Raw genomic sequence first — 27,880 nt, 5'->3', positions numbered from 1 at the left:
AGGCAGGGAAATAATTTGTGAAAGGAGAGTGGGAATGAGATGAAGGAATGAATGAGAGAGGCCAGGTGGACACCAGGCTGCTTCAACAGCCGCTCATCAGCCGCTGAGGCTCTGGGGCCTGTAGAGCAGAGCAGCCACTTTTCTTCCTCCTCCCTAGAGAGATCACAGGCTCTGTGCCTGTGGGTGGACCAGCTCTGCTTCAGCAGCAGGTCATTCCAACAAACAGGTGGAAAGAGAAGCAGCCCCGTCTGCTATAATTGGAGAAAGCCCTGAGAGCAGTGACGGCCTGCAGAAGTCAGCTCCTTTCCCTCCTGGGTGGAGATCTGAGAACCATGAAATTAAATCAGGGAAACCTCTTCTGGTGGGATCTTCACCAGTGGACAACAGTGGTCAGGACAGGGACACTTAGGAACTTTACATTGCTGGAAAGGACTGCTTTTAGGCAATTATGATATGAATATCCTATGCATGCTGAAAATATATTCAGGGCTACAGCTGAAACAGATTTTTACAATCTTTTTTCCCCCACTTTAAAAAAATTTATTTAAAATCAATTAATTCTCATAGAATCTACTGTTAGTTTCAAAGGTAGAGTTTAGTGATTCATCAGTCTTATGTAACACCCGGTGCTCATTACATCACGTGCCCTCCTTCATGCCCATCACTCAGTTACCCGATCCCCCTATCCCCTTCCCCTCCAGTGACCCTCAGTTTGTTTCCTACAGTTGAGACTCTTTTATGGCTTGTCTCCCTCTCTGATTTCATCCTATTTTGTTTTTCCCTCCCTTCCCCTATGATCCTTTGTTTTGTTTCTCAAATTCCACATATGAGTGAAATCATATATTTGTCTCTGATTGACTTATTTTGCTTAGCGTAATACCCTCTAGTTCCATTCACGTTGTTGCAAATGGTAAGATTTTATTTTTTTGATGGCTTAGTAGTATTCTGTTATATATACATGTATATATATGTATATATACACCACATCTTCTTTATCCATTCATCTGTCCATTGACAGATGGGCTCTTTCCATAGTTTGGCTATTGTGGGCATTGCTGCTATAAACATTGGGGGTGCAGGCGCCCCTTTGAATCACTGTGTTTGTATCCTTTGGTAAATACCTAGTAGGGCAATTGCTGGGTCATAGGGTAGTTCTATTTTTAACTTTCTGAGGATACTCCATAGATTTTTGCAACCTTAATGCCTTCCAACTCCAAGCAGCCTCTGGATTTCTTGAATTTTTGGCACATCCTGGTCAGTGACAAGAAATGTTCCTTGGTTTGTCTGGTTTAACCGAGATCCTACAGAGCTCACCCTGGAGGTGGAGAGCCATGGAGCCACCTCAATCCCAGATCCCAGGGATGGACTGCACCAGAGTCCCCTTCCCCATTCTTTCCCTGTTTCATAAGCTTTCCAAATCCCCTTGAGTATATCTAAAGAAATTTTTTTGGGGGGGAAGCTGTAGAACCTCTCCTCCAAGATACAGATGTTGGGGTCCAGGCACCCTGGAATCATCCTGGGTGCCTTGGTGCCCATGTGGCAGATACTAAGTACACTGTGTATCCCTATCCAGTGGTGATCCCTGGGAGCTCCTTTCTTTTAAGGAGCTGGATGCTTCCTGTCTCATCCTTTGGCCATGTGTTATGGGCTGAATTCTGTCTTTCTCTCCCAAATTCATATGTTGAACTCCTAAACCCCAGGACCTCATAATATGATTGTATTTGGAGACAGGGTATTTATTTATTTATTTATTTATTTAAATATTTTATTTATTTATTCGTTAGAGACACAGAGAGATAGCAAAGGGAAAAGCAGGCTCCCTGCAGGGGAGCCTGATGCAGGACTTTATCCCAGGACTGTGGGATCATGCCCTGAGCCTAAGGCAGATGTTCAACCTCTGAGCCACCCAAGTGCCCCTTCTGTTGTTTCTATAAACCAGTCTGTGGTATTTCATGATGGCAGCATAAGGAAACTCATACACCATGCCCAGGAACATCTTATTAGGTGGACAAAGGGACTGTTTCTTGCTACATTCCTCTTTCTAGGAACCTTGGGGTGGGACATGTAGCTGGGAGAGCTGTCTGAATGGAGCTTTTTGTGGAAGGAGACACATTCTTCCCTGACTCCCCGAATACCCATTTGCGAGAAGGCAGTATGGGCAAGGTCAGGGTCAGGGACCTACATTCCTTTCTTAGGTGCCTCATGTCCAGTTCTATGAGATGGGACGGGATAAAGGGCTGTCCTATCGTTGAAGTCCTGACACTTTAGATCACTTGAAAAAATACAAACAAAAATTTTGCCTGGCCAGTCTCATAAAGCAATGTAGGCTTTTCACAGCAGAGCTCAGGAATCTCTAATTCTTTCCAGAGCGACCATAGACACATGTGGTCTGTGGCTGAGCCTATGGGGAGCAAATGATTCACACAAGAAGAGAAGTTTCGGGGCTAGGCCTAGGAGGGGCCGGAGCCCATGGAGAGACTTCTGAGCTGCCGTCCTCAGCCTGAACAACCTCGCTGCCTCGTCATCACTGCAGCTGGCGGCCGTCCAAGCCTCGGGCAAAGTGATGACTGAGCTTCCTCCGGGAGGGCGGAAACAGTTAAACTCCAGTGACAGCTGCAATCCTATAGGCGTGGTTTTCTCGGTGGACTTGGGCTGTACAAGACCCAGGGCCGAGGGGCAGAGGAAGGGCAGTTTCAGCGCCAGAGTCTTCCAAATGGCTGAGCTGGAGCTGATGGCTCCAGGGCCACTGCCCGGGATCACCGCTCACTCTCTGGCCACCGTCAGCTCAGACTCTGGGTCGGGCAGCCCGGCAGAAGAAGAGGACCTGGGCTCCCCGGGGAGCCCCCAGGAGGAGACAGAGGGGAGTCCTGCCAGCGAAGGGGAGGCGGAGGTCCTGTGTGACTTCTGCCTGGGGACGGGCAGGGTGAAGGCCGTCAAGTCCTGCCTGACCTGCATGGTGAATTATTGCGAGGAGCACCTGCGGCCTCACCAGGAGAACAGCAAGCTGCACAGCCACCAGCTGACCGAGCCCGTGAAGGACCGGGACCTGCGCACCTGCCCTGCCCACCGCAGCCCACTGGTGGCCTTCTGCCGCCCCGATGCGCAGTGCATCTGCCAGGAGTGTGGCCAGGAGGAGCACAAGGGCCACGCCTGGGTCTCCTTGGATGCCGCCCGCAGGGACAAGGAGGCGAGTGCTGGGGTCCATCCAGGAGGGGGTGGTGGGGAGGTGGTGGGCGCAGGGAGAGGCTGGGCCACCGCCCCCGGGGCTGCCGGCTTGGCTTCTGTGCTCCTGGGTCCTGACAAGGGCTCCAGCCCTAGCGCTTGGCTGTTCCTCCAGGGTAAATATCTATTGCACTTGACTTTGGAAACTGAAGTAGGTCACTCTACTCCCATCTCCGACCTGCTGCTCCTGGACTGTCTCTGTGTGTGTGTCCCTCTGTCCCTCATGCCTGCTGCTTACCTGTCTCTCACTCAGCCTTCGGTGACGGATGTGTGTTTGGGTGTGGGGTGCAGGACTTGTGGGGCTTAGGGCAGTGACGTCTCCTTCTGGCTGGATCTGTGTGGCAATTGTGAAACGAAATCTTGGCAGAAATTCAAGAGAAAAAAAAGTCTTTTTTTTTTTTTTTAACTTTTAATATCTCTTTTCTTTTCCCCTTTACCCTAAATGGGAGACCAGTAGAAAGTGCTCCTCTAGAGATAACCTGGTGTGAAATCTGAGAGCTTGAAAACCACTAAGGTAGCATAGAATTGGAAACTTACCCCCAGGTACCATGTCAAGGAGGGCTTAACTTAGGGAAAATAGAAATTCCTCATCAGATAGAGGTACCAGGAGGGACCAAGAAACACCATGCTCACAGCCTGTAATTTAATTCCCATCAGATAGGATGTTTTCTGGAACAACCAGTTTTTCTTTACCCTAAAGCTGAAAACATGGAGAAGTTCTTGGGAATGGATTTAGCTACCTTTTTTTTTTTTTTTTTAAGATTTTACTTATTTATTTGACAGAGAGATAGAGAGAGAGAGAGAAAACGAACAAGCAGGCAGAGCAACAGCCAGAGGGCGAGGGAGAAGCAGGGTCCTCACAGAGCAGGGAGCCCAATGCCAGGCTCGATCCCAGGACCTGGGGATCATAACCCCAGCAGAAAGCAGATGCTTAACTAGGGGAGCCACCCAGGTGCCCCAATTTAGCTACTTTGTATTCCTTGTTTCTCATACTTGGACTTTCCTTTTTTTTTTTTTTATTAAAAAAAGATTTTATTTATTTATTCATGAGAGAGAGAGAGAGAGAGAGAGAGAGAGAGAGGCAGAGGGAGAAGCAGGCTGCATGCCGGGAGCCCGATATGGGACCCGATCCCAGGACTCCAGGATCACAGCCTGGGCCAAAGGCAGGTGCTAAACGGCTGAGCCCCCCAGGGATCCCCATACTTGGAGTTTCCATGAGTACTTTATTTTCTTTCTTAGTGGGAGTAGTGTAGTTGACTTTTCTCCCACATTCCTTACATTCATACCGCTGGCAGCTCCCTGTTTGCACAGCACAGGGCGGGAGACCCCGGACAACTCCTTGGTCCAATGTTCCTGGGCAGCAAGGGGAAGGGCTTTCTGGGAAAGGCACTTTACTTGCCAGGGCCCCTCCTCCATGTCTTTTCTCAGGCATAGAATTTTATCTGGTGTTAGTGGGAATTGTTCTGGAAAGCTCCAGATGCCAGTGAGTCACCATTCCCAGCTCAGGAAGCCACTTGCCAATTGCTTTCATTTTTTCTGGAGTCAGGGAATGTCCTGTCAGGAAAGCAGTACACTGCCTCTCATAACCAGGACGAGGTTCTGTGTAATGCTTTTCTTTAACCACGGAGATGCTCTGTATCAACAGATGGTTGAGCAAAATGGGCTTCATGGAGCATTGCTGTGTGCCGAAGGTGGATTTTCTCATTCAGTCCTCAGATAACTCTACAGGGTGGCAATTCTTTTTATCTTCACATTTTGTCAAACGCATACAGATAACTAAGTCATGGAGTGAGGAGAGGATGCTTTTGGAAAGCCACCCTACATGGGAACATGAGTAGAAGACCCCAAGATCACAATATTATAACCTTGCTTTTTTTTTTTTTTTTTTGTACCAAAATTCTGCCACACACAGAGCAGAGATATTAAGACAAAGTAAACTGCTGTTCTTTTTGGGTATAATATCTGAATGTTACTATATTTAACTGGAAGAAGTGATGCATATACATGTTGAAAGGCCATCTCCACCAAGCGTTGTAATAGATTATATCAGGAAAAGGTCTCCCTCTCATCCTGGATCCCCCCCTACCTCCTTCCTCAGGCAAACACTACTATCTCTGCTTTCTTCTGTTTCCTTTCAGAAATTTTGTGTCTGAACCAGTAGAGATGCAATATGAATTTTAAACACAGTGTCAACCAACTGGTGCATCACAGAGTTAGGGAAGAGTGCAGTAGAGCATATACAGAATCCCAAATTCAGGCAACCTAGGGGAGGGCTGTGTAAGGTAAAATAAGAACTGGGTAAAGGGCTCCAGGGCAATTTTTGGTGTTGAAAAGCCATCACGGCTACATGTACAACCCAATAGCCTCATACCCCAGATTTTTGGTGAGGACCCCAGTTCAAAACCTCTACCTTTCTGGTCTGCATAAGAGCTCTCGTCTTTTCTATCTTGTGTCCTTGTTTTCGGCTCAGAGAGCAAGTTTACTTCATAAGTACAGCCACACTCTAGATGGCTCTGCCAAGTCTTAGGAACCAAAAGATTTCTTGTAAGGAGGCCAAGAGACCAGCCCCGAAGACACAGTGGCTTGATGAGACTGCAAATGCCACCAGGATTATTTTGAAAGCTTTACTAGAGACATAATGAAGGCTCCAGAAGCCTCGTATCCCCTTCAGCTAGGCCCAGCCTGCTGGAGCAGCTTGCAGAAGGTCACTTTGGATGGTGTTAAGGGCTAATTATTCAAGCAGGCGTGTTTTTGTAGGAAAGTATAAATGGCAGGGTCAGCCACGAGGACAAAAGTAGCTGAGAACCTGCATGGCCAGATCTGCAGGTGAACCAAGTGAGCCCCTGCTGAAGCTCCCCTGGTCTCTAACTATGCCAATGGGCAAAAATTCTGGATTTTGGAGGTGGGTATTCTTTGTTCTTTGATCTTTGATCTTCTATCCTGCTGGGCTTCCAGAAATACCCCCCACACCTCAAGTCTTCCTGAATGGGACTGATGGCCGCTCCAGGCCAGCTTCCTAAGGCCCCTTTGCTTTCAAGGTCAGCCGGCCTTGCTGTGTACGTGCATTCATGCATGCGTGCCTATTAAAACTTGGATCCTTTGGCCATGTTCCTGTTCTGACTCAGGAAATGTATGTGGGTCTTTCCTATTCTTCCTCAAGCTTATCAAGCATCATGGATTGCTTCCCATCGACAGGCTGCACTGTCTGTCCATTAGAGCTTGGACTCTAATGAGGAAGCCAAGGCATGTTCTGTGGCTCCTCTCAAGTACCAAAGGGCTGAGGCCACAGAACCGCTCCATTTTCCAAGATGGAGTTGTCAGCGGGAGTGAGGTCAGGACTGGGTTCTTGGAGGTGGGAAGATCTGCCTCAGATCATGGGTCTACTAGGGACAGGCCACATCACATTGCGCCTCAGCATTGGTTCCAGAAAGTTCAGGAACTGGAAGTGACTCCATGTAGAGCAGGAGGCAAGTTTCTGTAAGGCACAAGTAGTCATGCTTCTCGGGGGAGCAGTTAACCAGCATCATAAATAGCCTGTTTGATGGCAGCCAAAACACACACAGGGTGGAGGGCACTCAGGAAAAGAATTTCTTCTAGAAATTCTGAGGGATGCCTTGGGCTCAGTGTTACATAACTTTTTTTTTTTTTTTTTTTTTTTTCCTTAAACATTCTACCAGGCTGTATGCCTTTCAGGAGCAGGGAGGGTGTCCTACTTGACTGGACTGGCATATGGTAGGTTCTGGCCAATTGTCTGAGGAATGGAACCAGGCCAGGTGGAGCTCTGGTGCTACCTACACACAAACTGTCCAGCAGGGCCGCCTGCTCGTGTGGCTGGAAATACAGAGGAACCTGGACCAGCTGCAATTTCCTCTTCTCATTCTTCCGTTAGTCCTCTCTGCATCTCTAACCCCATGTCTGACCCCCAAGCTCTGGGTGCTACTTTCCCCTGTAGGTAGAAGCAAGAACAACTCTGTTAACCCATTCCCGTGGCCCTGCACCAGAGGAGAAGAGAAATGATTTGACAGAGATCTGATAGGCCTTCACACCCCAAATACTATACCTTTTACACCACATTTGTCATTACCTCATTGAAGTAGGTAGGACCCGGGGCAGCCCAGGTGGCTTAGCGGTTTAGCGCTGCGTTCAGCCCAGGTTGTGATCCTGGAGACCTGGGATCGAGTCCCACATCGGGCTCCCTGTGTGGACCCTGGTTCTCCCTCTGCCTGTGTCTCTGCCTCTCTTTCTCTCTCTCTCTCTCTCTCTCATGAATAAATAAATAAAATCTTAAAAAAAAAAAAAAGAAGTAGACAGGACCCCCATGCTCATCAATATAGGGCTGTCTGCACTCATGGGCACCACCATCCAACTTCTGCGTAAGGTCCACCCTGGCCCCAGAGTGGGTGGATGGCTGACATCTTGGTAAACCCTAAAGCCAGAGCCCGAGGCAGCCTGTCCTTTTCTCAGAACAGGAATAACTGGAGATACAGGTCTCCCAAAGTGACTCCACCTTTGTGGCAATCCCGAGTGCCTTCCCTTGCTTGGGGTGACTCACTTAGAGAGGTCCCCTATAGGGACTTAGGAGTCCTTTTCTCCTTTTATGGCAATCTGCAGGCAGGGGAGAGAGCCCTCTCCCTGGTTCCTCTCTGGGAGTCTCCCTGTGGCTCTGGATCATGCTGGGGCTGCCGACGCCCATTGTTTGGTTGTGTTCAGAGTGTGCTCACTACCGTTAAACAAGCACTTTGTGTTTCCCCCTTCCCTGGAACAGGTCACTGTGTAATAAAGACTACCACCAAATAGGCCAGACCCTTCCCCCATACCTAAACAGGTGTCGGGGGCAGGGGTGAGGGGTCACAAAGCTCCCCCAGCTCCAAGTCAGCATCCCAGATCCCCAGCAAAACAAAATAAGGAAGTTATCTGCCTTCTGCAGAGTGAGGGGAGGCCTCTGGATGGTGGAGAGTTGGGGGCGGGGCACTTCTGCCAGGCTTCGGTGGGAAAAAGCAGAGACCCATTTTGCCTTCTGAGTTTCCTTAGGGTGCAAATGGCACAGCTTCCAGTGCTGACATAACCTATTGAAAGCCTTTAAAGCTATTCTTTTCTTTTTTTGCTGACTCATGCCCTTGTAAGGCCTTCGAAGGCTGCAAAGGTTTGGGTATCATGCCTTGGCACACTTCTTGGCAGAAAGTGCTTAGGGAGTCTTGGGAGGGGAGAATGAAGCAGGCAGTGGGGTCAGAGAGGCAGACCCGAGGTTCTCAGGCAGGCACTGGCCTAGGCCAGGAGGGCTGGCTCTGCCCCCCTTCAGGAGTGATGAGTGTGTGATGGAAAGTGGCCATGGTAGCAATGGTCAAGAAGAAGTGCACCCATGATGGCATTTGGGGAGCACATACAGCGTGCCAGCTTCTAGAACACATTCGCATTAACACATGCTATCTCACTAAGTCTTTACAAAACCCCCATGTGTTGGGAGTTATCCCAATTTAGTTATCCCCATTTCGCAGGTGAAGAAATGGATGTCTGGAGATGTTAAGAAGATTTTTCCAGAGGATCAGCTGCTACGTAGAAAAGCTGGGGTCGGGATGCCTGGGTGGCTCTGAGGTTGAGTGTCTGACTTTAGCTCAGGGCATGATCCCAGGGTCCAGGGATCGAGTCTGGCATAAGGCTCCTCGCAGGGAGCCTGCTTCTCCCTCTGCCTGTGTCTCTGCCTCTCTCTCTGTGTCTCTCATGAATAAACAAATAAAATCTTTAAAAAAAAAAAAAGAAAACAAAAGGTAGGGTCCCCACCCTTGGCTCCGGCTCATACTCCTTGTTAGGTTATTCTGGGGGCAGAGGGGCTGGGCTGGACTCTACTGATGAACCGTGTGACGCTGGTTGTTATCATCTGTGAAATGGGGTCAGTGGTACTTAGCTAATGGGGGTGTGGTCAGGGTAATAGGAGGTCATCCAGCTAAATTCTGGAAGTCATCAGACCAGCACAGCACAATGTATGTGCTCGAGGCATTTTTGGCCTATTCGTGTTGAGTTCAGCCCCAGGAGGCGCTGCACACAGCTGACCTTTTTTTTTTTTTTTTTTAAAGATTTTATTTATTTATTCATGAGAGAGAGAGAGAGAGGCAGAGATACAGGCAGAGGGAGGAGCAGGCTCCACGCAGGGAGCCCGACGTGAGACTCGATCCCGGGACTCCAGGATCACACCTGGGCCAAAGGCAGGCACTAAACCACTCAGCCACCCAGGGATCCCCACACAGCTGACCTTTCATGTCCCTTTGAGGCCCCCCAGGCTGGCTTCTGAGGCAGCTCCCAAGGTCAAATACTCCTTATTCTCCTTACCATGCAAGAAGGGTGGATAGCCCCATGGCTCCTAGGGACATTCTATGTACACTCCTCAACACCGTTTTTCTCTCTTCTTAGGCTGAGCTCCGGGAGACCCAGTTAGAACTGGAACGGAAACTCAGGTTGAATGAGAATGCCATCGCCAGGCTCCAAGCAAATCACAAATCTGTTTTGGTAAGGCTGTTCTGGGTCACCTGCCATGTGTCAGCACACCTGGCTGCTGCTGTAGGCTCAGTCAGGCCCATCTGGCCTTTTGGGACACGGGGTTGCAGGCCTACCCTCCTGGTCCATGGGCTTTTGCTATGAAATTAGTTTAAGGTTCAAAATTGGCAAGTGATTTCTGTTTACAGATACAGCGTAGGAGGGACACCTGGGTGGCTTAGCAGTTGAGAGTCTGCCTTTGGCTCAGGTCATGATCCTGGGGTCCTGGAATGGAGTCCCATATCAGGATCCCTGCAGGGAGCCTGCTTCTCCCTCTGCCTGTGTCTCTGCCTCTCTCTCTGCGTCTCTCGCAAAGAAATTAAATGTTAAAAAAAAAAAAACATTGTAGGAGCAAGATTAATCCTATTATAACAGCATTCTTGTTTTTACACTTGCTTATCCTTTTTTGATGAGTAAAAAGGTGTGTGTCGGGGAGTGGAGAGGATATCTAGCTAGAAGTCTGAGAATCAGACAGACTCAGGGCTTCTCCTATGATAGGAGGGTGTTTTGCATGGCAGTGTCACCAGTCCTGTGTGCTGGAAACCAGAAAAAGGTGTGGAGAACTGCTTGCTTAGTGGATGGTAACTTAATAAGGCCAATTGTGTGCCAGGCTGCTTGCTTTTAGTCTCTCTGGTTTATGGCCAGTTTCCATATAAACTCTAAGTACACCCAAACAGTTCCACAAATACTTCTCATTAGTGGAAAGCCAAACCATCACTCAGAAAAGAATGCAAAACACCTAAGCTATCGTAGTGACTCAGTAGCAGCATCTTTGCATTCCATGAATGATTCGATCCAACTATCCATCCATCCTTCCATCCATCCATCCACGTCTGATGCATGTATCCATTTTAATTTAATTTTCTCCTTCTCGGTGTTTACAACTAACTGGCTGTGAAAGATCAATACCTCTTTTGCACTCACATCATCTTATGAAAATAAGAAAAAGAATTGTCCCTTTAAAGTCTTATAAATCTTCAGATATTGTTGATTTCCAGGCTCAAGATAATCTAGAGAACCACATGAGCATCTTGCCTTTTTTTTCTAGCCCTTTATTTTTCAGACACTTCCATTCCTACTCAGCTCTTCCCATAATTGTGTGGTAACTTGGGGAGGTAGTTATCACAATGGCCAACATGTACAAGGGACATGTATGCACCAAGAGGTAACAAGACTGGTCTGGGGCCCCCAGATTGATGGAACAGGAACCTGGAATTGTTGTTCCCTCAACCTAAGAAACTCAGGACATTTAGAGGCACGTGTACCAACCTCCATCTCTCTAAACCATAAACTTCGATACTTTGATATGCTTGTGGCCCCTCCTCTCTTTGGTCTTTACTTGTCATTATTTTGGTGGTAAATAGAATCCTTTGCACATTCCATTTACATGCAAGGAAGAAGTATTTCTCCGTAAAATGGTTTAGGAAGGAGAGGTCACATTTGACAGCAGAAGAGTCAATCCTCCAACTTCAGTCCAAGCTTTCTTCCTCAGGAGGGCCTTGGTGGAGGAGAGGGATGTGGATTCTTTAAGATTCATACTTCTCAGCTTCATGGTGTGGTGCTTCCATGAGAAATTTGTGATTGCCAGACTCATGTCAGCAAGAAACTGTCAGGGCGATTTGGAGAACAAAGTTTATTACTCAAAGGTCCTGGAAGGCACAGAACGCTGCCTGAGGGCCACACTGCCCTACTTCAAGGTCACAGGAAAAGAGAGGGAGGGAGAGGTACAGACCTGGGATCTGCCTTTCCTGGAGTTGAAGGCGGGTGTCGAGGGTTTCATGGGTTCACTCTTAGTTGGCTTATTTAAAGCATAAGAGCAGGAATTCAGGCTTGGGAAGAAGCAGGGTCACTCAAGGGGTCAGTTGTCTAGATTTCAGGGCTTTCTGAAAGAGGAAGCTTCATGGGTGGGGGTGGCCCGATTCCTTATCTGGTTGTGCTGCTCTTAGCTGTGTCCCACAGCTGGCAATATGTTTATTCCAGATGGATGCCTTTTGAAATTGGTGCTTCAGGGATGAGAAATTTAACGTTGGGCACATACACGACAGCTGCTCTTCTCTACAAGCTCTTCTATGTCTGGGCTTGAGGAATTTGGAGAAGATCTCCCATCTGCCTTCCTACTTAGTCCCTATTACAGGCTCATTTGTTTCTAATTCTGTTCAGCTGCCCCAGCCTTGAGGAAACCACGAAGTGATGGGGCAGTTGGCATGAAAATCACAATGTAGAGAGGCTCTACCCATCTCCCTGCCCCCAGTAGAGATGCCCTTGCTTCCCTTCCCCTTCCTTCCTTTCCCAGTAGATCAAAGACTGGGCCACCCCTAGGCTCACTTGTGGGCTTGTATTCCTGAGTCCTGGCCAAGCAGAGTCCCCAGCCAAGCAGAGCTCCTCCTGCCTGGTGGCATCATTTCTTCCCATCTCCCTCCAGACCTTGAGGCTTCCACATGCCCTTGGGCCCAGAGTGCCAACCTTTCTGAGTCCTTCCCTTTCCAGGCCCTTCTAATTCTCCTCTTCCCCTCCCCATCCTTCCTGCCAGGGGACAGAGCTGCCCTAGCAGCCTCAGCCTGCGAGCTATCTGTTGTTTGGGCTCCCAAAACCAGGGATGGCCCTTACTCTCAGGAGGGGGAACAGAAAAACAGCCCTGGAGGGGTTGCTCTGATTGCCCTCAGATGGGATTGGTGTGGGTGGGGATGATGGTGCGGGTAGATTGAGGCAGGTAGAGAACACACTGTGGGCTGTGGAATGAGGTGAGGAGAATATGAGCAAAGGAAAGTGTGTCTAAGACAGTTGGATGAAGTTTAAACTGGACAGTATCCGAGGGAGCTGTTAGCACCGGTCCTTAAGAACTAGCAAAGGACAGAGGAAAGCATTTACACTTGGCCTGATGTTATAAATATGATGATGACTGAAGGCATTTCTAAAGGATGTTCATCCTGTGAAAGGGTAGAAAGTACACATGCACATGCCTACATGCCATCATGCAAACCCTTAGTGTTTATCACACGGTCGCTTTGTATTTTATTTGGACACCCCCTTCCTCCTGCCCGGGGTATGCTCGTATTGCCGTGCTCAGGTGCCAAGGCCACCTACCCACACCCTAAACATTTTGTGCCTGGTACAGAAACCGTGAGCTTCCATGTGTATTCAGTTCGATGGACTCATGATGCCATGAAACGCAGAGAAAGCGAATTCATGCTCCTGATTTGTTCAGAGAAGCTAAATGATCAATTTCCCTTCAAGAAATATAACCATCAAGTATACTGAATACATGCATTGCCCTGGTAGGAGAAATGATTTTGGATACTTGAATGGTAACCCCAGACTGTCAGAGCTGGCAGGGTTCTCAGAGATCATCGAATGACTGAGAGATGATGGGACACCTGGGTGGCTCAGGGGTTGAGTATCTGCCTTCGGCTCAGGTCGTGATCCAGGGGACCTGGGCTCCAGTCCCACATCGGGCTCCCCACAGGGAACCTGCTTCTCCCTCTGCCTGTGTCTCTGCGTCTCTCCTGAATAAATAAACAAAATCTTTAAAAATAAAGAAGAAGTCTGAGAGACAAGGTTGATGATGGCGAATTACCCTGGAGGGCAAATCCGCTTTTTCCAGCACCCCAGGGTTCATAGGCGAATAAAACCTTCCTTTTACAATAGAAAATCACTCCCTACCTTACGGGTTTCTCGGGTTTAGGGCCCTGTGTGCTGAGCTTCAAGAAGAGTGAACGCCTTGCTAGCATGTTCTTCACTGCCCCTCCCTCCCCAGATGTCCGTGTCAGAGGTGAAGGTGGTGGCCGAGGAGCAGTTTGGGGAACTGCTTGCTGCCATGAGGAAGGCCCAGGCCGACGTGATGCTCTTCTTGGAGGAGAAGGAGCAAGCGGCTCTGAGCCAGGCCAACGGCATCAAGACTCACCTGGAGCACAGGGGCGCACAGATGGAGAAGAGGCAGCAGGAGCTGGAGAGGATCGCTGCCATCAGCAACACTGTCCTGTTTCTGGAGGTACGAGGGCAGGGGGGAGGCGAGGGGGGCGGAGGCAGAGGCATCGGGCCGCCAGTGCCGGGGAGCACCCTTACTCTGCTAGGCCTGTGGCAGATGTGGGGAATGTGGGAATGGAACTGCTCTTTGATAGTGGGGTGCACGGGGAGCTGCGGGGAGAGAACGGCCTATGCACAGGTAAAGGGGTTTAAGAAAGCGCAGCTGATTTGGGGGGAATAAAGCGCTTTCCTAAGGCTGGGGCGTGGGTTGCTGAGCACTTAGGGATGGAGGTGAGGCTGGCCTGGCCAGGCAGGCATCTGGCTGTGAGAGAACTTTGTTCCTCTGCTCCAAGTCACCTACGCCAGTGGAGGATTTCAGCGGGGAAGTGATGAGCTGAGATCAGTGTACCTGGCAGGGGTGAGGCTGGAGACCTCTTGCCCTTCAGAGAGGGCTGCATGTGCTGGTTGAGCTAGTAAGGCTCAGCAGAGATGGGACGTTTATTACAGGGCGATTCCTTATACACTAAGCCTCGTGCCATTAGGGCCACATCTGAAGGACGCGTAATCTTGCAGAGATTGGGTATAAATTCCATCATCCCAGATGTGTCACTAGATAGCTGCGTGGTTATTAACTAAGTCACTTAACCTCTCTAGGTCTCAAATGCCTCATTTGTCAGACAATCAGGCCAGAGTCAATAACTTTCCTCCTTTATTATTTTTTTAAAAGATTATTTATTTGAGGGAAAGAGAGAGCATGAGCCAGAGGTGTGGGTGGGAGAAGGAGGCCCCCCAGCCCCGAGCCAGTACCCTAACCCAGGGCCCGATCCCAGGACTCTGACCTGGGGCTCAATCCCAGGACCCTGGGATTACAGCCTTGAGCCGAAGGCAGACACTTCACCGACTGAGCCACCCAGGTGCCCCAAAATGCTTACCTTTCTATCTATCCTGTGGGTTGGCCTTTTTCTTCTCTTTCTCTACCTAACCATTTTGGTACAATTGTTTTTTCTTTCTTTCTTTTTTAAGATTTTACTTATTCATGAGAGACACACACAGAGAGAGGCAGAGACACAAGCAGAGGGAGAAGCAGGCTCCATGCAGGGAGCCCCATGGGGGACTCGATCCTGGGTCTCCAGGATCACACTGAAGGCAGCGCTAAACCCCTGAGCCACTGGGGCTCAACAGAAGCAGCTGTTTCTATTGCTAAGTTTTCTGCTATAGCCAGTGGGCCTGCAATGCTCCAGCTGAGTTTGGATTTTGATACTGTGTTGCATCTGAAAGCAGCCTTTCCTGATCACCCAGTTGATTTGAAGCTTAGGCAATTTAATATGAATATGTACCTGAAAGCACTGTTCAAATTCTAAAGCACAGTGCAAAAATTAGAGAGAGCCTGTGTATGGGATTGAACGGACAAGGCAGAGGCAGCATTCCTGTCTGAGGACTTGGTCCTGGATCTTCCAAGTGCTGCACCTGCTCCTCCACTCACCCCTCCCATAAGCCATGGCTGGTGTTTAAATTCTGAAAAACAGGGGTGCTTGGGTGGCTCAGTCTGGTAAGTGTCTGCCTTGGGCTCAAGTCAGGAACCTGGGGTCCTGGGATCAAGCCCCATGTGGGTGGGGTGGGGGTGGGGTGGGGGTGGGGCCCCTGGGGTGGGGCTTGCTTCTCCCTCTCCCTCTGCCCCTCCCCCTGAGCTCGGTCTTTCTCTCTCTCTCTCTCTGTCGCTCTTTCTCAAATAAAGAAATAAAACCTCTAAAAATTTTTCTAAAAAAAGAAAGAAAAAAAGTCCTTCAGGAATGAATGTAGCAGGCAGGAATGCTACTGTTGCTATTTGGGCTGTTGGCACACACCTTGTTTTTGTTCTTGGTCTGTAGTCTGGGAGGTGCATTGGAGCTGTTCCCAGGCAGCTAGCTCTCTTGATTCTTATTTTTTTTCTTTTTCTTTTTGTGTGTGTCTCTCTTGGTTTTTAAAAGCCCATTTCCTAGTTAAAGAAAAACAACCACAATCTCCCCCCCCAAAAAAACCCCAAAACCCCCCAAAAACCGTAAATAGCTTGCTATGCTGTTGGGTCCTGAGCCAGACATGTTGTGCATGCTTGCTTTGTGAAGGGCACATTACCATCAACCCATTTTGCAGATGCAGGAGGTGATGTAATGAGAGCAGACCAGTTTCAGAAATACAGAAATGAAGGCAAGTTTGCCACGTTCCCCTTCCTGCAGGAGTACTGCAAGTTTACGAACACGGAGGACAGTGCTTTCCCCAGTGTTTACATAGGACTCAAAGATAAGCTCTCGGGCATCCGCAGGGTCATCACAGACTCCACGGTGCATTTAATCCAGTTGCTGCAGAACTACAAGGAGAAGCTCCAGGATTTCTCCAAGGAAGGTGAGGAAAGCTGTCTGAGTCCTGGGCTGTGGTATGTGTTTTCCTCAGAATGTGAGGGAGGGCAAATCAGGGAATTTTCAAAGCCATCCTTTGGCCAGATGGGTTGCTAAGGGACACTTACCATGATGGTTTTATTTTATTATTGAGATCCAGAGAAGCTGAGCTAGTACATCCCGCAACTGGGTGAAATTTCTATGACTAGTTTCAGAGGTTGCTAACACCTATACTTTTAAGTGAAATCTAAGCCATTCTGAGATCATTTTCCAGCATATTTTGCTTCACACCCATGAGAGAAATCACCCACTGAGCATGATTGTCTCTGACACGACTAGAGTGCAGCTCTTTGTTTTCTCCCGGGGAGCCAAGGGAAGAGTGGCTGGGATGTCCTGCTTCTTAGGTTCTCACCACCTGGACAGGTGTGCATTCATAACTCTCTGATTTCCTAGAGGAATATAATATCAGCACTCACGTGTCTGCTGTTATCGAGCGCAAGTATTGGACCTCAAAACCTGAACCCAGCACCAGGCAACAGTTCCTCCAATGTAAGTTGCAAACAGCTTCCCTCAACCACTTATTTGATGTTAGTGTTTTGCTCTGTTGGAGCAAGAGCATCGGCCTTCATGAAAGTTTCAGATTCTTGCAACCTCAGGTCTACTCCTAAATGGAACATTAAAAAACTTTTTATTTTTACTTTTCATCTTGGAGGGAATTTCAGATTTACAAAAACAGGACAAAGAATTCTTGCATACCTTTCATCCAATTTCTCCAAACATTAACACTCTGTATAACTGCAGTGCATTGACCAAAACCAGGAAATGAATGTTGTTACACTGCTATTATCTAATCTGTAGAATTATTCAAGTGTTTCACCAGGCGTTCCAACTAATGTCCTTTTTCTGACCCATAGTCCGATCTAGGGTCACAGACGTTTTCCTGCCTCCTTAGACTCCCCCAGTCTGGGTCCTGTCCCTTACTTTGTCTTTTGTGAGCTTGGCACTTTGGAAGATCCTGGCTAGTTACCAAATGACTCCCTTTGAAGTCTGGCTCAGCTGGAATTGCATAACCCATTGTCCTGTCATGATGTGGTGTTGACCTGGTCTGTTCCCATGTTTTTTGTTGCTGTTGTTGTTAGCATTTTTTAAAACACTGTATTTCTGGTCGGTACTTAGCAAGTCCCAAGAGAGGCAGGACTGTTGAGACTCAAAATGTTGAGACTCATTTTTATGACATTTGGTGAATTAATCTTTTTGGAACATGCCGTTGAACCCTGCTACTGCTGGTTTCCTGGGGGTGACCACTGGTTGACTGTTAGACCCCCTTTTTTTCCAGTTATCACATGGAGCCTCGGGTTCCGAGGACTGTCTCTGTTTTTGCCCACAGCTTCTGCGTTTTCCCAGGACCTCTTTACTTACACAGTTTCCTTTATTTATTCTCTCCTGCTTCCCAACAGAAGCACATCTGTATTTTTATACACAGATGTAATTAGTACAAGAAACCGAAAAAAAAAAAAAAAAAAAAGAAACCAAACAGCCCTTATTCTTAACATGAAGATAAATATGAAGTGTATCCTATTATAACCTATCTTCTTTGCCATTACAGAAGTCTTTTTTTCACACCTAATATTAACTTTGCCTCTTTGGGTATCATTATGAACTTTGAGCCTTTTATAGACTCAGATTGTTCGACCTGTCAAAGTCGTGTGGCTCAAACTGCCAACTTGATAAGTGGGAGCCACTCTTTCTCCTTTCAACCGTTTTTTTTTTTTTTTTTTTTTTTAATTAGACTTATTTTAGAGAGAGATTATTTTAGAGTGAGATGAGGGGCTGAAGGAGAGGGAAAGAGAGAATCTCAAGCAGCCTCCTTGCTGAGTGTAGAGCCCTATGTGTGGCCTGTCCCAGGACCCTGAGATCATGACTAGAGCTGAAACCAAGTGTCAGCTGCTCAGAACCGATGGAGCCACCCAGGCGCCCTGCCACTCTTTCTCCTTTAGGTATTGGCATTCCGCCCTTGAAATCCTGAAAAGTATCGTTGCTTTCTGGCACTAACAGAATATTCCAGACCCATTCTGACTTTCTTGTCCCAAGACATTGAGTCACCTACTTGCCACGAAGTTCTGGATGCCCTTAGATGAGAAGAATGTTATCGTTCAATACCTGGATGTTAAGGATTGCCAAAGGAGTTGGTCAGTAAAAGTCTGCTGCTGGTGCTATTGGGAACCAGAGCTACTGGTGCTATTTTAGGAACACAGAGCTGCAGGTAGTTTTAAAAATATGCCTTTTTTCAGGTGCCTGGGTGGCTCAGTTGGTTGGGTGTCTGTCTGACTCTTGGTTTTGGCTCAGGTCATAATCTCTCAGGATTGTGAGATTAAGCCCCACATTGGGTCCCCCAATCGGCAGGGAGTCTGCTTCTATTTCTCTGCCTCTGCTCCTCCCCTCACTCATGCTCACTCTCTCTCTTTCTAAAATAAATAAATCTTTGAAAAAAGATGCCTTTTTAAAACACATTTTTGAGATATTATTGACATACGACTTTTATTAGTTTTAGGTGTACAATATAATAATTTGACATATGCATATATTGTGAAATGATCATCACAATAAGTTTGGTTAACATCTATCACATGGGGACTCCTGGGTGGCTCAGCAGTTGAGCATCTGCCTTTGGCTCAGGGTCTGATCCTGGGGTTCTGGGATCAAGTCCCACACTGGGCTCACCACAGGGAGCCTGCTTATCTCTCTGCCTATGTCTCTGCCTCTCTCCCTCTGTGTCTCTCATGAATAAATACATAAAATCTTTAAAAAAAATCATCACCTCACGTAGTTACCGACTTCTTTTTTCTTATGATGAGAACTTTTGAGATCTACTCTCTTAGCAACTTGCAAATATGCAATATGGTATTTTTAAGTATAGTCACCATGCTGTACATGACATCCCCTGGACTTATTTAACTAGAACTTTGTACCTTTGACTGTCTTCAAAAATAAGGAACACTTCATGAATTTGCATGTCACCTGGACATTGCTAATTTCTGTATCATTCCCATTTTATATATATGCTGCCAAAGTGAGCACCTATATATCTAGGTCCTCAGTTCACATTCCTTGTTCCTTTTTAAAATTTTTTAAAATTTATTTTTAAGAGAGAGGGAGAGAGAACTGGAGGAGAGGCAGAGGGAGAGAGAGAGAGAGAGAGAATGAATCTCAAGCAGTCTCCACGCTGAGCATAGATCATGACACAGGGCTTGATCTCACAACCCTGATATCATGACCTGAGCCGAAATCAAGAGTTGGACACTCAACCAACTGAGCCACCCAGGCACTCCTTCCTTCATTTTTCCTTTTAACTTCTTAGATTAAAAAAAAAAAAGAATTTCTTTACCTAGACACAAAGGAATTTGGAAAACTCTGCTTAATCCAAATAATTTTTTATATTAATAGATTTCAAATAGACTCAAATGCGCTAGTTCATTTGGAAAATATATTCTGAACATCTTCTCTGAGCTAGAACACCGGGATAGAGTCCTATGTGAAATGTGGAGTGTAGAGATTAGGAGGAAGATAAGCATGAAAAAAACACATAAATAAATGGAGTATACACATTGTGTTGAGTACCATGAAGCTTGAGAAACGAGAGTGCTCTGAGAGAAAGTGGTGGAGAGTCGCAGAGAGCCTCTTTGAGGACACGAACCCTTAGCTACAATTTGAAAGGATCTGTAGGAATCACCTAGGCCCAGGTGAGGGCGATGATCATGTCATAGAGGGAATGGTCTGGGCTAAACCCCTGAAGTGGGCTCAGGGTTGCATGCTTCTGAGGTCAGGGTGCCTGGAGCATGGCAATCCAGGGCTAGTGGGCAGGAGACAAAGCTGGGGACACAGGCAAGGGCCAGTCATGCACGGCTGTGCAGGCTGGGAGGAGGGATCACTGCTTTATTCCATGGGCAAGAGGCACCAATCGGGGTCTTGAAGCTGGGATGACATGAAATACCTAAGCCTACACCCTGAAACATGCTCCGTGGCCTTGTGGCAGAGAAGTGCTGGAAGAGGTTCAAGACAGAGCAGCATGGTCAGCAATCTAGTCTATTCTGGACTAGGTTGGGGGTGAAGCAGTAGTTTGGACAGAAGAGGAATCTACAGAGTTGATGCTGTCTGTGTGGGGGAAGCAGGTGGTGAGGATGACGGGAAAGAAATTTCAAAAATAACTTTAGTGTGACTTGAGCAACGGGGTGCATGGAGGTGCCTTTACTTTTTTTTTCTCTGGAATCAGGAAGAGAATATGTTTCAGGGAACGTTTGAGAGTTTACCCAGCTAAATGTTGGTCAAATTAAAAAAAAAAAAATGACTCAAGTGTGGATGTGTGAGTGCCTGTTTTCACAAGCCCTTGCTGACACTGAGAATAGTGAATAGTGCATGGCTTTCAATACATACTCGTTGAATGAACAAATGACTAGACCAGCAGATTTTCTTTTTTCTTTCTTTTTTTAAAAAAGATTTTATTTATTTATTCATGAGAGAGACACACACACACACACTCTGAGGCAGAAACACAGGCAGAGGGAGAAGCAGGCTCCATGAAGGAAGCCCGATGCGGGACTCGATCCCAAGACCCTGGGATCATGATCTGAGCCAAAGGCAGACGCTCAACCACTGAGCCACCCAGGCGTCCCAGATTTTATTTCTTGATTCAGTTCCACAGATAACACAGTAAATGCCAAGCAATCTGAACTTTCAGAAGGAAGGAGGTAGAGTGACTTGTGGTCTCTGTTCTCTGGTTTTTGCCCACCTCTTTTTTGCGGGGAGCATCGACCTGTGCAAACAGAGAAGAGGAGAGGGATGTTGATTCATACTTGGGAGGTGGGCTGGGTTGGAAGTGTTCTGTCCCAAGCAGCGGCCAGTTCCTGACCTGCCTGCCTGCCCTTCTTCATCCCCTCAGATGCATGTGACATCTCCTTTGACCCGGACACGGCACACAGGTATCTGCGGCTGCAGGAGGACAATCGCAAGGTCACCAACACCACGCCCTGGGAGCATCCCTACCCGGACCTCCCCAGCAGGTTTGTGCACTGGCGACAGGTGCTGTCCCAACAGAGCCTGTACCTACGCAGGTACTATTTTGAGGTAGAGATCTCCGGGGCGGGCACCTACGTTGGCCTGACCTGCAAAGGCATTGATCGGAAAGGGGAGGAACGCAACAGTTGCATTTCTGGAAACAACTTCTCGTGGAGCCTCCACTGGAACGGAAAGGAGTTCACAGCCTGGCACAGTGACACGGAAACACCGCTCAAAGCCAGCCCTTTCCGGAGGCTGGGGGTCTATGTCGACTTTCCAGGAGGGATCCTCTCCTTCTATGGTGTGGAGCCTGATGCCGTGACTCTGATTCACAAGTTCGAGTGCCGGTTTTCAGAGCCAGTCTACCCTGCCTTCTGGCTTTCCAAGAAGGAAAATGCCATCCGGATCATGGATCTGGGGGAGGAGCCCGAGAAGCCCATGCCAACTTCCGTCCAGGCTGCTCCCTAGACCCCCGACTCTTGCTGACCACCAAGATGGGGTGGCAGCTTGCATCTTAAGGGTGACTTGGAGATGGAAACATCTGCCAGTGGTAGCTGGCTTTAGGAATCACGGGAGTCCCTGCACCAGGAGGGAGGTCCCTGGCTTTTCCCTTTTGCTCCCTGCTGTGCTGTTCCCTATTGTATAGCACTCCCTAGGTACCTACACCCTGTTTCTCATCTTCTAGTGAAATTCTCCTGTTCGGTCCGGTGAATGTCACACTGTGCCTGGACTCAGTGACCAGGAATCCTCAGATGATCAAAAAGATTGCAGAGCAATCATGCATAATCCGTTGCAAACTCTATTTTGCATTTCCTACGCCACAGACACTATTCTGGATGCTGCATGGCCATTGATTCCACCTTCACAGCCTCCCCTTGGGGAGGAGGCTCGTATCATCCTCATTTTGCAGAGGGGGCCCCTGTGGTCCGGGGAGGGGGGTTAGTTAACTTGCTCACAGTCATTGTGCTCACACGGTGAGTAATTGGCACAGCTGGGATTCGAACCTGAGCAAGCTGACGTGGAGATTTTAACCACTACACCTTACTGCCCTCCTTATTAGATCATGGGTATTGTGTGTAAGGAAATAAGCTACACGAAGAACTCCTTGGTGGGGACATCAAGCATCTTAAACACTCGGCATCTTTGTACGCACTCTTTCTGGCTGGGCCATGCAGCAGGGACCTCACTACCTCACACAACAGCTCATCCTAGTCTTGGATAGTGAAGATGATAAGAAATATCTTAACAGAGTCCAAGTCTTCATCCCTGTGACCTCTGAGGAGAGTCTCACCTCGAGATGTGGACTTGTCTGATCTCTCATTCAGAGGCCAGTCCTTCAAATATTTGAAGACAATTCTCATGCATATCATATCCTCCAGGGAAGTAGTCTTGTTTTCACACTACATTTCCCACTTTCCTTCATAACTTCTGGATCTTTTCCTATGAAGTGTATCAAAGCAAGTCTCTTCCTCTTCAACCGTCTGATAGTCCTTTTTCAAGAGTACATTTCTTTGTGTCACTTGTCTTGTTTCCAGAGACCCCATCCTGTATTTATATCCAAGGATTTATACACTATAGGATTTGAATTTTTTATCGTATTTTTTTAAATTTGAATTTTATTGAGTTAATCTTTTTTTACTTGAATTTAAAATTTCATTGCATCACTGCTGCTTGCTGAGACACTTTTGATTCATGATGCTGTGCCTAATAGATGAACACTCCTTCCTATCCTGGTATCACCTACAGAGTTGGTAAACATTTCTTCTGAAGTGTTCCTCTTGCTGATACATATTGATCAGGGTAGGGCCAGATATGGAATCTGGCAGCCCCCAGTTCATACATTTTGGGTTTAGTTATTCAGTAAGTTATACTTTGGTAAAACACTAATACAGCCCAGTTTTAAAACTCACTTTTAGCCCTTTATCCACCAGACACCAGGAAGGACTTTTTCCAAAGGCAGTAATCAAGACACGTCTGGGTTTCCTTGCTCCACTTGTCTCACAATGCTCTCAAAAGAGAAAATGAGATCATATGGCCTGCCTTGTATTTATTGAGCCTCTGTGGGTTATTGGTGCTGGCTGCTTTATTTTCTAAATGCTTGCCAACTGCTTGATTAAACCATTTTAAGATTCTGCTGTGAGTTAACATCGAGTTGATGAGTCTGTCATTTCCATAATCTACCTTATTTTTGTTTTTAAAAGCCAAGAGTTTTATGTGTCCTCCAACCTCTACCACTTTTCCTAATTTCTTTTTTTTCCCCTAATTTCTTGCATATTATTACTGCCTAGCTTTTGGTCACATTGGTAAACAGTGTCCATGTTGTGAGATGTAATTTATTTAGGTCAGAGTGCCTGAGCTCTTAGAAAGGAAACTTTAGGGTGTCTCCTCCACTGACTTGAACTTCATTTCTCTGCCAGCTCTTTTTGTTCAGTTTCAGTGTCAGCACCTCCCTTCTTGATATAAAAGATCAAAGCAAAATTGAGAGAAACATCTACTTTCTTTCTGTTATGGCTTCAACTGAGGGTCATTTTTCTTTTTTTCTTATTTTTGGTCCCCAAACTGGAATTGCCTAAAATGAACAAATTTAAAAGAAGAATAAAACATGAGAACAAGGCCTATTTTATACTCTGCCATTTCCCCCAAACTGTGTGTGTGTGTGTGTGCACGCGTCACCCTTCTGTGTTTACCTACATTTATTTCCTCTTCAATTGTGTAGACGCGTTTGGAAAAAAAAACAAATCTGAACTCATCAGGAACTCCTTTTGGCGCATGGTTGTTTTGTTCCATTACTAGACCATTTGATTGTAGAGTCAGAATATAATTTTAGCCATTACGTAATCGTTCTTGTCTCAACTTTTTGAAATTCAAATGCATATGGCATTCTTTTCCAGGAATGTCTTGGAATCTGAGTAAATTCCCATGTTCTCCTAAGATTTGGGATGAAATGATGAGATATGAATTTTGGCTCAGGTGTGTAGCCCTTATTTCTCTAACCCGGTTCAGCATGTTTTTGGAGTGACTGTCCTCAAATCAAATTGACTCAACATACGTGGCTTTTATAACAGGCAAACCATTATGCTAAGCACTAAGATATAGTGACTCAAAACATAACTAGCTGTATCTTTTGATCATAAGAAGTTGATTTATTTTTTAATTAATTAGAGAGGGAGAGAGACATAGAGTGGGTGGGAGGGGTAGATGGAGAGGAAGAGAGAGAATCTGGAGCAAACTTCCTGCTGAGCGCAGAGCTGGATGCAGGGTTTCGTCCTACAACCAACCATATGAGATCAAGACCTGAGCTGAAGTCAAGACTTGGACGCTTATCCGATGGAGACACCCAGGCGCCCCAAGAAGTTAGTTTATGTATTTATTTAAATTTTAAAAAGATTTTATTTATTTATTCATGAGAGACACACAGAGAGAGGCAGAGACATTGGAAGAGGGAGAAGCAGGCTCCCTTTGGGGGGCCTGATGTGGGACTTGATCCCAGGACCCTGGGATCATGACCTGAGCCAAAGGCAGATGCTCAAGCACTAAGCCACCCAGGTGCCCCCCAATAATTTGATTTAAGTTGAAGTGAAAATGATTGAAACTGAAGAGCTAAATAGGAATCTACTATTCTTATCCCAACCAGGGGCACCTGGTTGGCTCAGTCAGTAGAGCAAATGACTTGATCTCAGGGTTGTGAGTTTAACCCCACGTTGGGTGTAGAGATTACTTAAAAATAAAATCTTAGAAAAAAAAATCTTAGGCTAAAAAAAAGAAATCTATTCAAGATAATATCAGACAAGGCAGTATGGAATACATCCCTCAGTTCCATGTCTAATGTACTGTCTTTAACGTTTTTGGGGGCTGTCTTGAATTTTATATTGTGTTGTTGACTGACCATCTATCTGATGGCTCTCAATCTTTACAGCCAACTGCCCTCATTTTAAGATTCACAACTCCAGCCCCATTAGCCAAAGATATAAATGGAAGAAATGGTAGTGTGCACATTTTTTGCTTCTAAATCCATCATATTTGAGCACGACTCCCCTCTCTCTGCATCCGCGATGCGATGCGTTGGTGGTAGGGTAGGTGGCCTTGCAGGGGGGGCTACTATGTCATGTACATCTGATGTATACATGCAGGACACACACTATGGTAGAGTGACTGGTCGTCCAGTCTTTGTTGGGACATGCTTCGTCTTTATCTTCATTTCTGGCTTATTCTACAGACTTGAGTAAATCCAGTCTCCCTGGAGAGGGGAGGCCAGGTACTGGAAAAGAAGAGGGCAAACAGGTCATCTAACAAAGACTGAGGGTCAGGATAGCTGTGATCAGGCATTTGAGGTCAAAGTCCTTTCCCCTAAATTAATGACTTTCCCCCCAGATTAATTAATGTAGTGACCCTGATTCCTTGGGAGGAAAAGTGTGTGTGTTTATATATAAAAAACTCATATAAAAATAATTTTCCAAAGATCCTACTAAACTACTACAAACTTCAATGAACCCCTTGATCTATCTGAGATGCTTTGAGCTATCACGATTCAGTGTTCTCAGCCTTTTCAAATGATAACGTGCTTCCAGAAGTTTCTGTAAAAACCCTTGTCATCCTTTCTTCTGTTCTAGCCATATCTCCCATGCCGTCTTCCCTGCATCCTGGCCCCATCTTCCATTCAGGCAGTTTCAAGGTTGATGTTTGATGTTTATTTTCCCACAGGATGCTCCAGGCTTTATGCAGTGATGTTAAGGCAGGGTGATGGGTTTCGCGTGTCTGGTTGCTAGCCTCTACCTTGGGGCTCTGGCTGTGGCTGCTGGAAGTATGGGTAGGACCCCGGGCCAGTCGGGAGGGTGAGCAGGTGCTGTGGCAAAGTGTCCAGCAGCCCAGAGTCCTGGGAGCAGAACTCTGCTCACAGGTGGGCTCCTGGTCTGTTTTGTCCAGCTCTCTCGGGGAAGACTAAGAGGCCTGGTCTGTGCGACCAACTTATCTGTACTATGAGTTGCTTTAATGGAACAATAACCCAAAAGGTATGGAGTCTGCTTGTTAGAAATTTTTCTTACTCTTAAACAGCCACATGTTTCCATTTGACAGTATTGTCCATTTGATGGTTCTCACCAATTCTTCAATTCAGCTTTCTTTTTGCTTTTTGCCAAGCAAACTCTGTGCTGATCTCAGTAGCCACAGCCAGTGCTGGTCAGGGCCAGGATCCTTGCAGTGGGCAGGGTAAGGAGCAAGGCTGTCAGATGGAGATGACTCTTTTTATTCTTTTTCTCATTTTGTCTCCATGTCTGCTGTCCTTGATCTGTTCCTCGAATGAGCCACTAGGACTGTAGGGTTTCTTGGTCCCAGTTCAGGGAAGTCAGTGTTCACCATTGCCCCAGACCACTACGTCCTCTGTCCACTGGAATGTATTACTGGTCACTCTCTTCTTCAACTTGGGCATTCTACCAGTGATATTTAGCTGTCTCAACCATCTGGGGCCTCGTTTTCTCCATCTGTAAAACATCGGACTCTCCACGAGTCTTTCAGAGTGCAGCCAGCCCTAAAACCTGGCCCTTCTTTATTCATAAAACACCAGTGATCACTTTGGTACCCTTAACCAACATATCATGTGTTCATCAAAGACAAATGTATAGCTAGAACCCATTAAAAGACTATAAACCGGGGTCGCCTGACTGGCTCAGTCGGTAGAACAAGGGACTCTTGATGTCTGGGTTGTGAGTTCGAGCCCCACATTGGATGTAGAGATTACTTACAAATAAATCTTTTTAAAAAGATTGCAAAACTACTATAGCATAGTTTATTTTTATTTTAAAAAGAATCTATCTATCTATCTATCTATCTATCTATCTATCTATCATCTATCATCAGAGATGCACAGAGAGAGGCAGAGACACAGGCAGAGGGAGAAGCAGACTCCCTGCGGGGAGCCCGATGTGGGACTCCATCCCAGGACCCCGGGATCATGACCTGAGCCAAAGGCAGATGCTCAACCATTGAGCCACAAAAAGCTTAGATTATTTTTAAAAATATTTTATTTATTTATGAGAGAGAGAGAGAGAGAGAGAGAGAGAGAGAGAGAGGCAGAAACACAGGCAGAGGGAGATGCAGGCTCCATGCAGGGAGCTCGACGTGGGACTTGATCCCAGGACCCCAGGATCATACCCCGGGCCAAAGGCAGGTTCTAAACTGCTGAGCCACCTGGGGATCCCCCTGTGTTTATTTTTAAAATGAAGTTCTGTTCACAGATTTTGAAACACAAGCATAGCTTATATTGGTGCTTCTAAAATGTGGTTTTCCCACCAACAGCCTCAGCACCATCCAGAAGGTTAATAGAAATGTAAATTCCTGGGCTCCCAGGCTGGGTTTAGGAATCCGGAATTCTGGGGGCTGGGCCTAGCAATCTGTTTTAATAAGGCCTCAAGGGGATTCTGGAGCACAAGTATGTTTGAGAACAACTGGTTTACATCTATAGCTTCTCCTTAACCCTTTCCACTCTTCAACTACTGGTAACAAGTGTCTGTGAGCTTTAGTATAAGCAGTTTTTTTGTTTTAAATTAAAGTTTTTATTTATTCATGAGAGACACACAGAGAGAGGCAGAGACACAGGCAGAGGGAGAAGTAGGCTCCCTGCAGGGAGGACCCCTGGATCACAACCTGAGCGGAAGGCAGATGCTCAACCACTGAGCCACCCAGGTGCCCCATACGGGGCCCTTCAAATACATCCATTCATCTGACCCTGACACTCACTGTGAGCCAGA

At 46.8% G+C, this 27,880-nt stretch overlaps 1 protein-coding gene across 1 annotated transcript; it reads left to right on the top strand.

Annotated features, from left to right (window-relative positions):
• The first annotated feature begins 2,478 nt into the window (after window positions 1-2,478).
• On the top strand, window positions 2,479-26,907 carry TRIM16 (tripartite motif containing 16). Its single transcript, XM_025428304.3, has 6 exons — window positions 2,479-3,187; window positions 9,628-9,723; window positions 13,505-13,738; window positions 15,927-16,092; window positions 16,539-16,634; window positions 21,022-26,907. Exons 1-6 carry the CDS (start codon window positions 2,564-2,566, stop codon window positions 21,603-21,605), a joined length of 1,800 nt encoding a protein of 599 aa, XP_025284089.1. The 5' UTR covers window positions 2,479-2,563; the 3' UTR covers window positions 21,606-26,907.
• Window positions 26,908-27,880: the final 973 nt, after the last annotated feature.

This window comes from Canis lupus, chromosome 5 (assembly GCF_003254725.2).
Source record: "Canis lupus dingo isolate Sandy chromosome 5, ASM325472v2, whole genome shotgun sequence".
NCBI classification, from domain to species: domain Eukaryota; kingdom Metazoa; phylum Chordata; class Mammalia; order Carnivora; family Canidae; genus Canis; species Canis lupus.
This window is presented reverse-complemented; position numbering and strand designations above follow the sequence as displayed.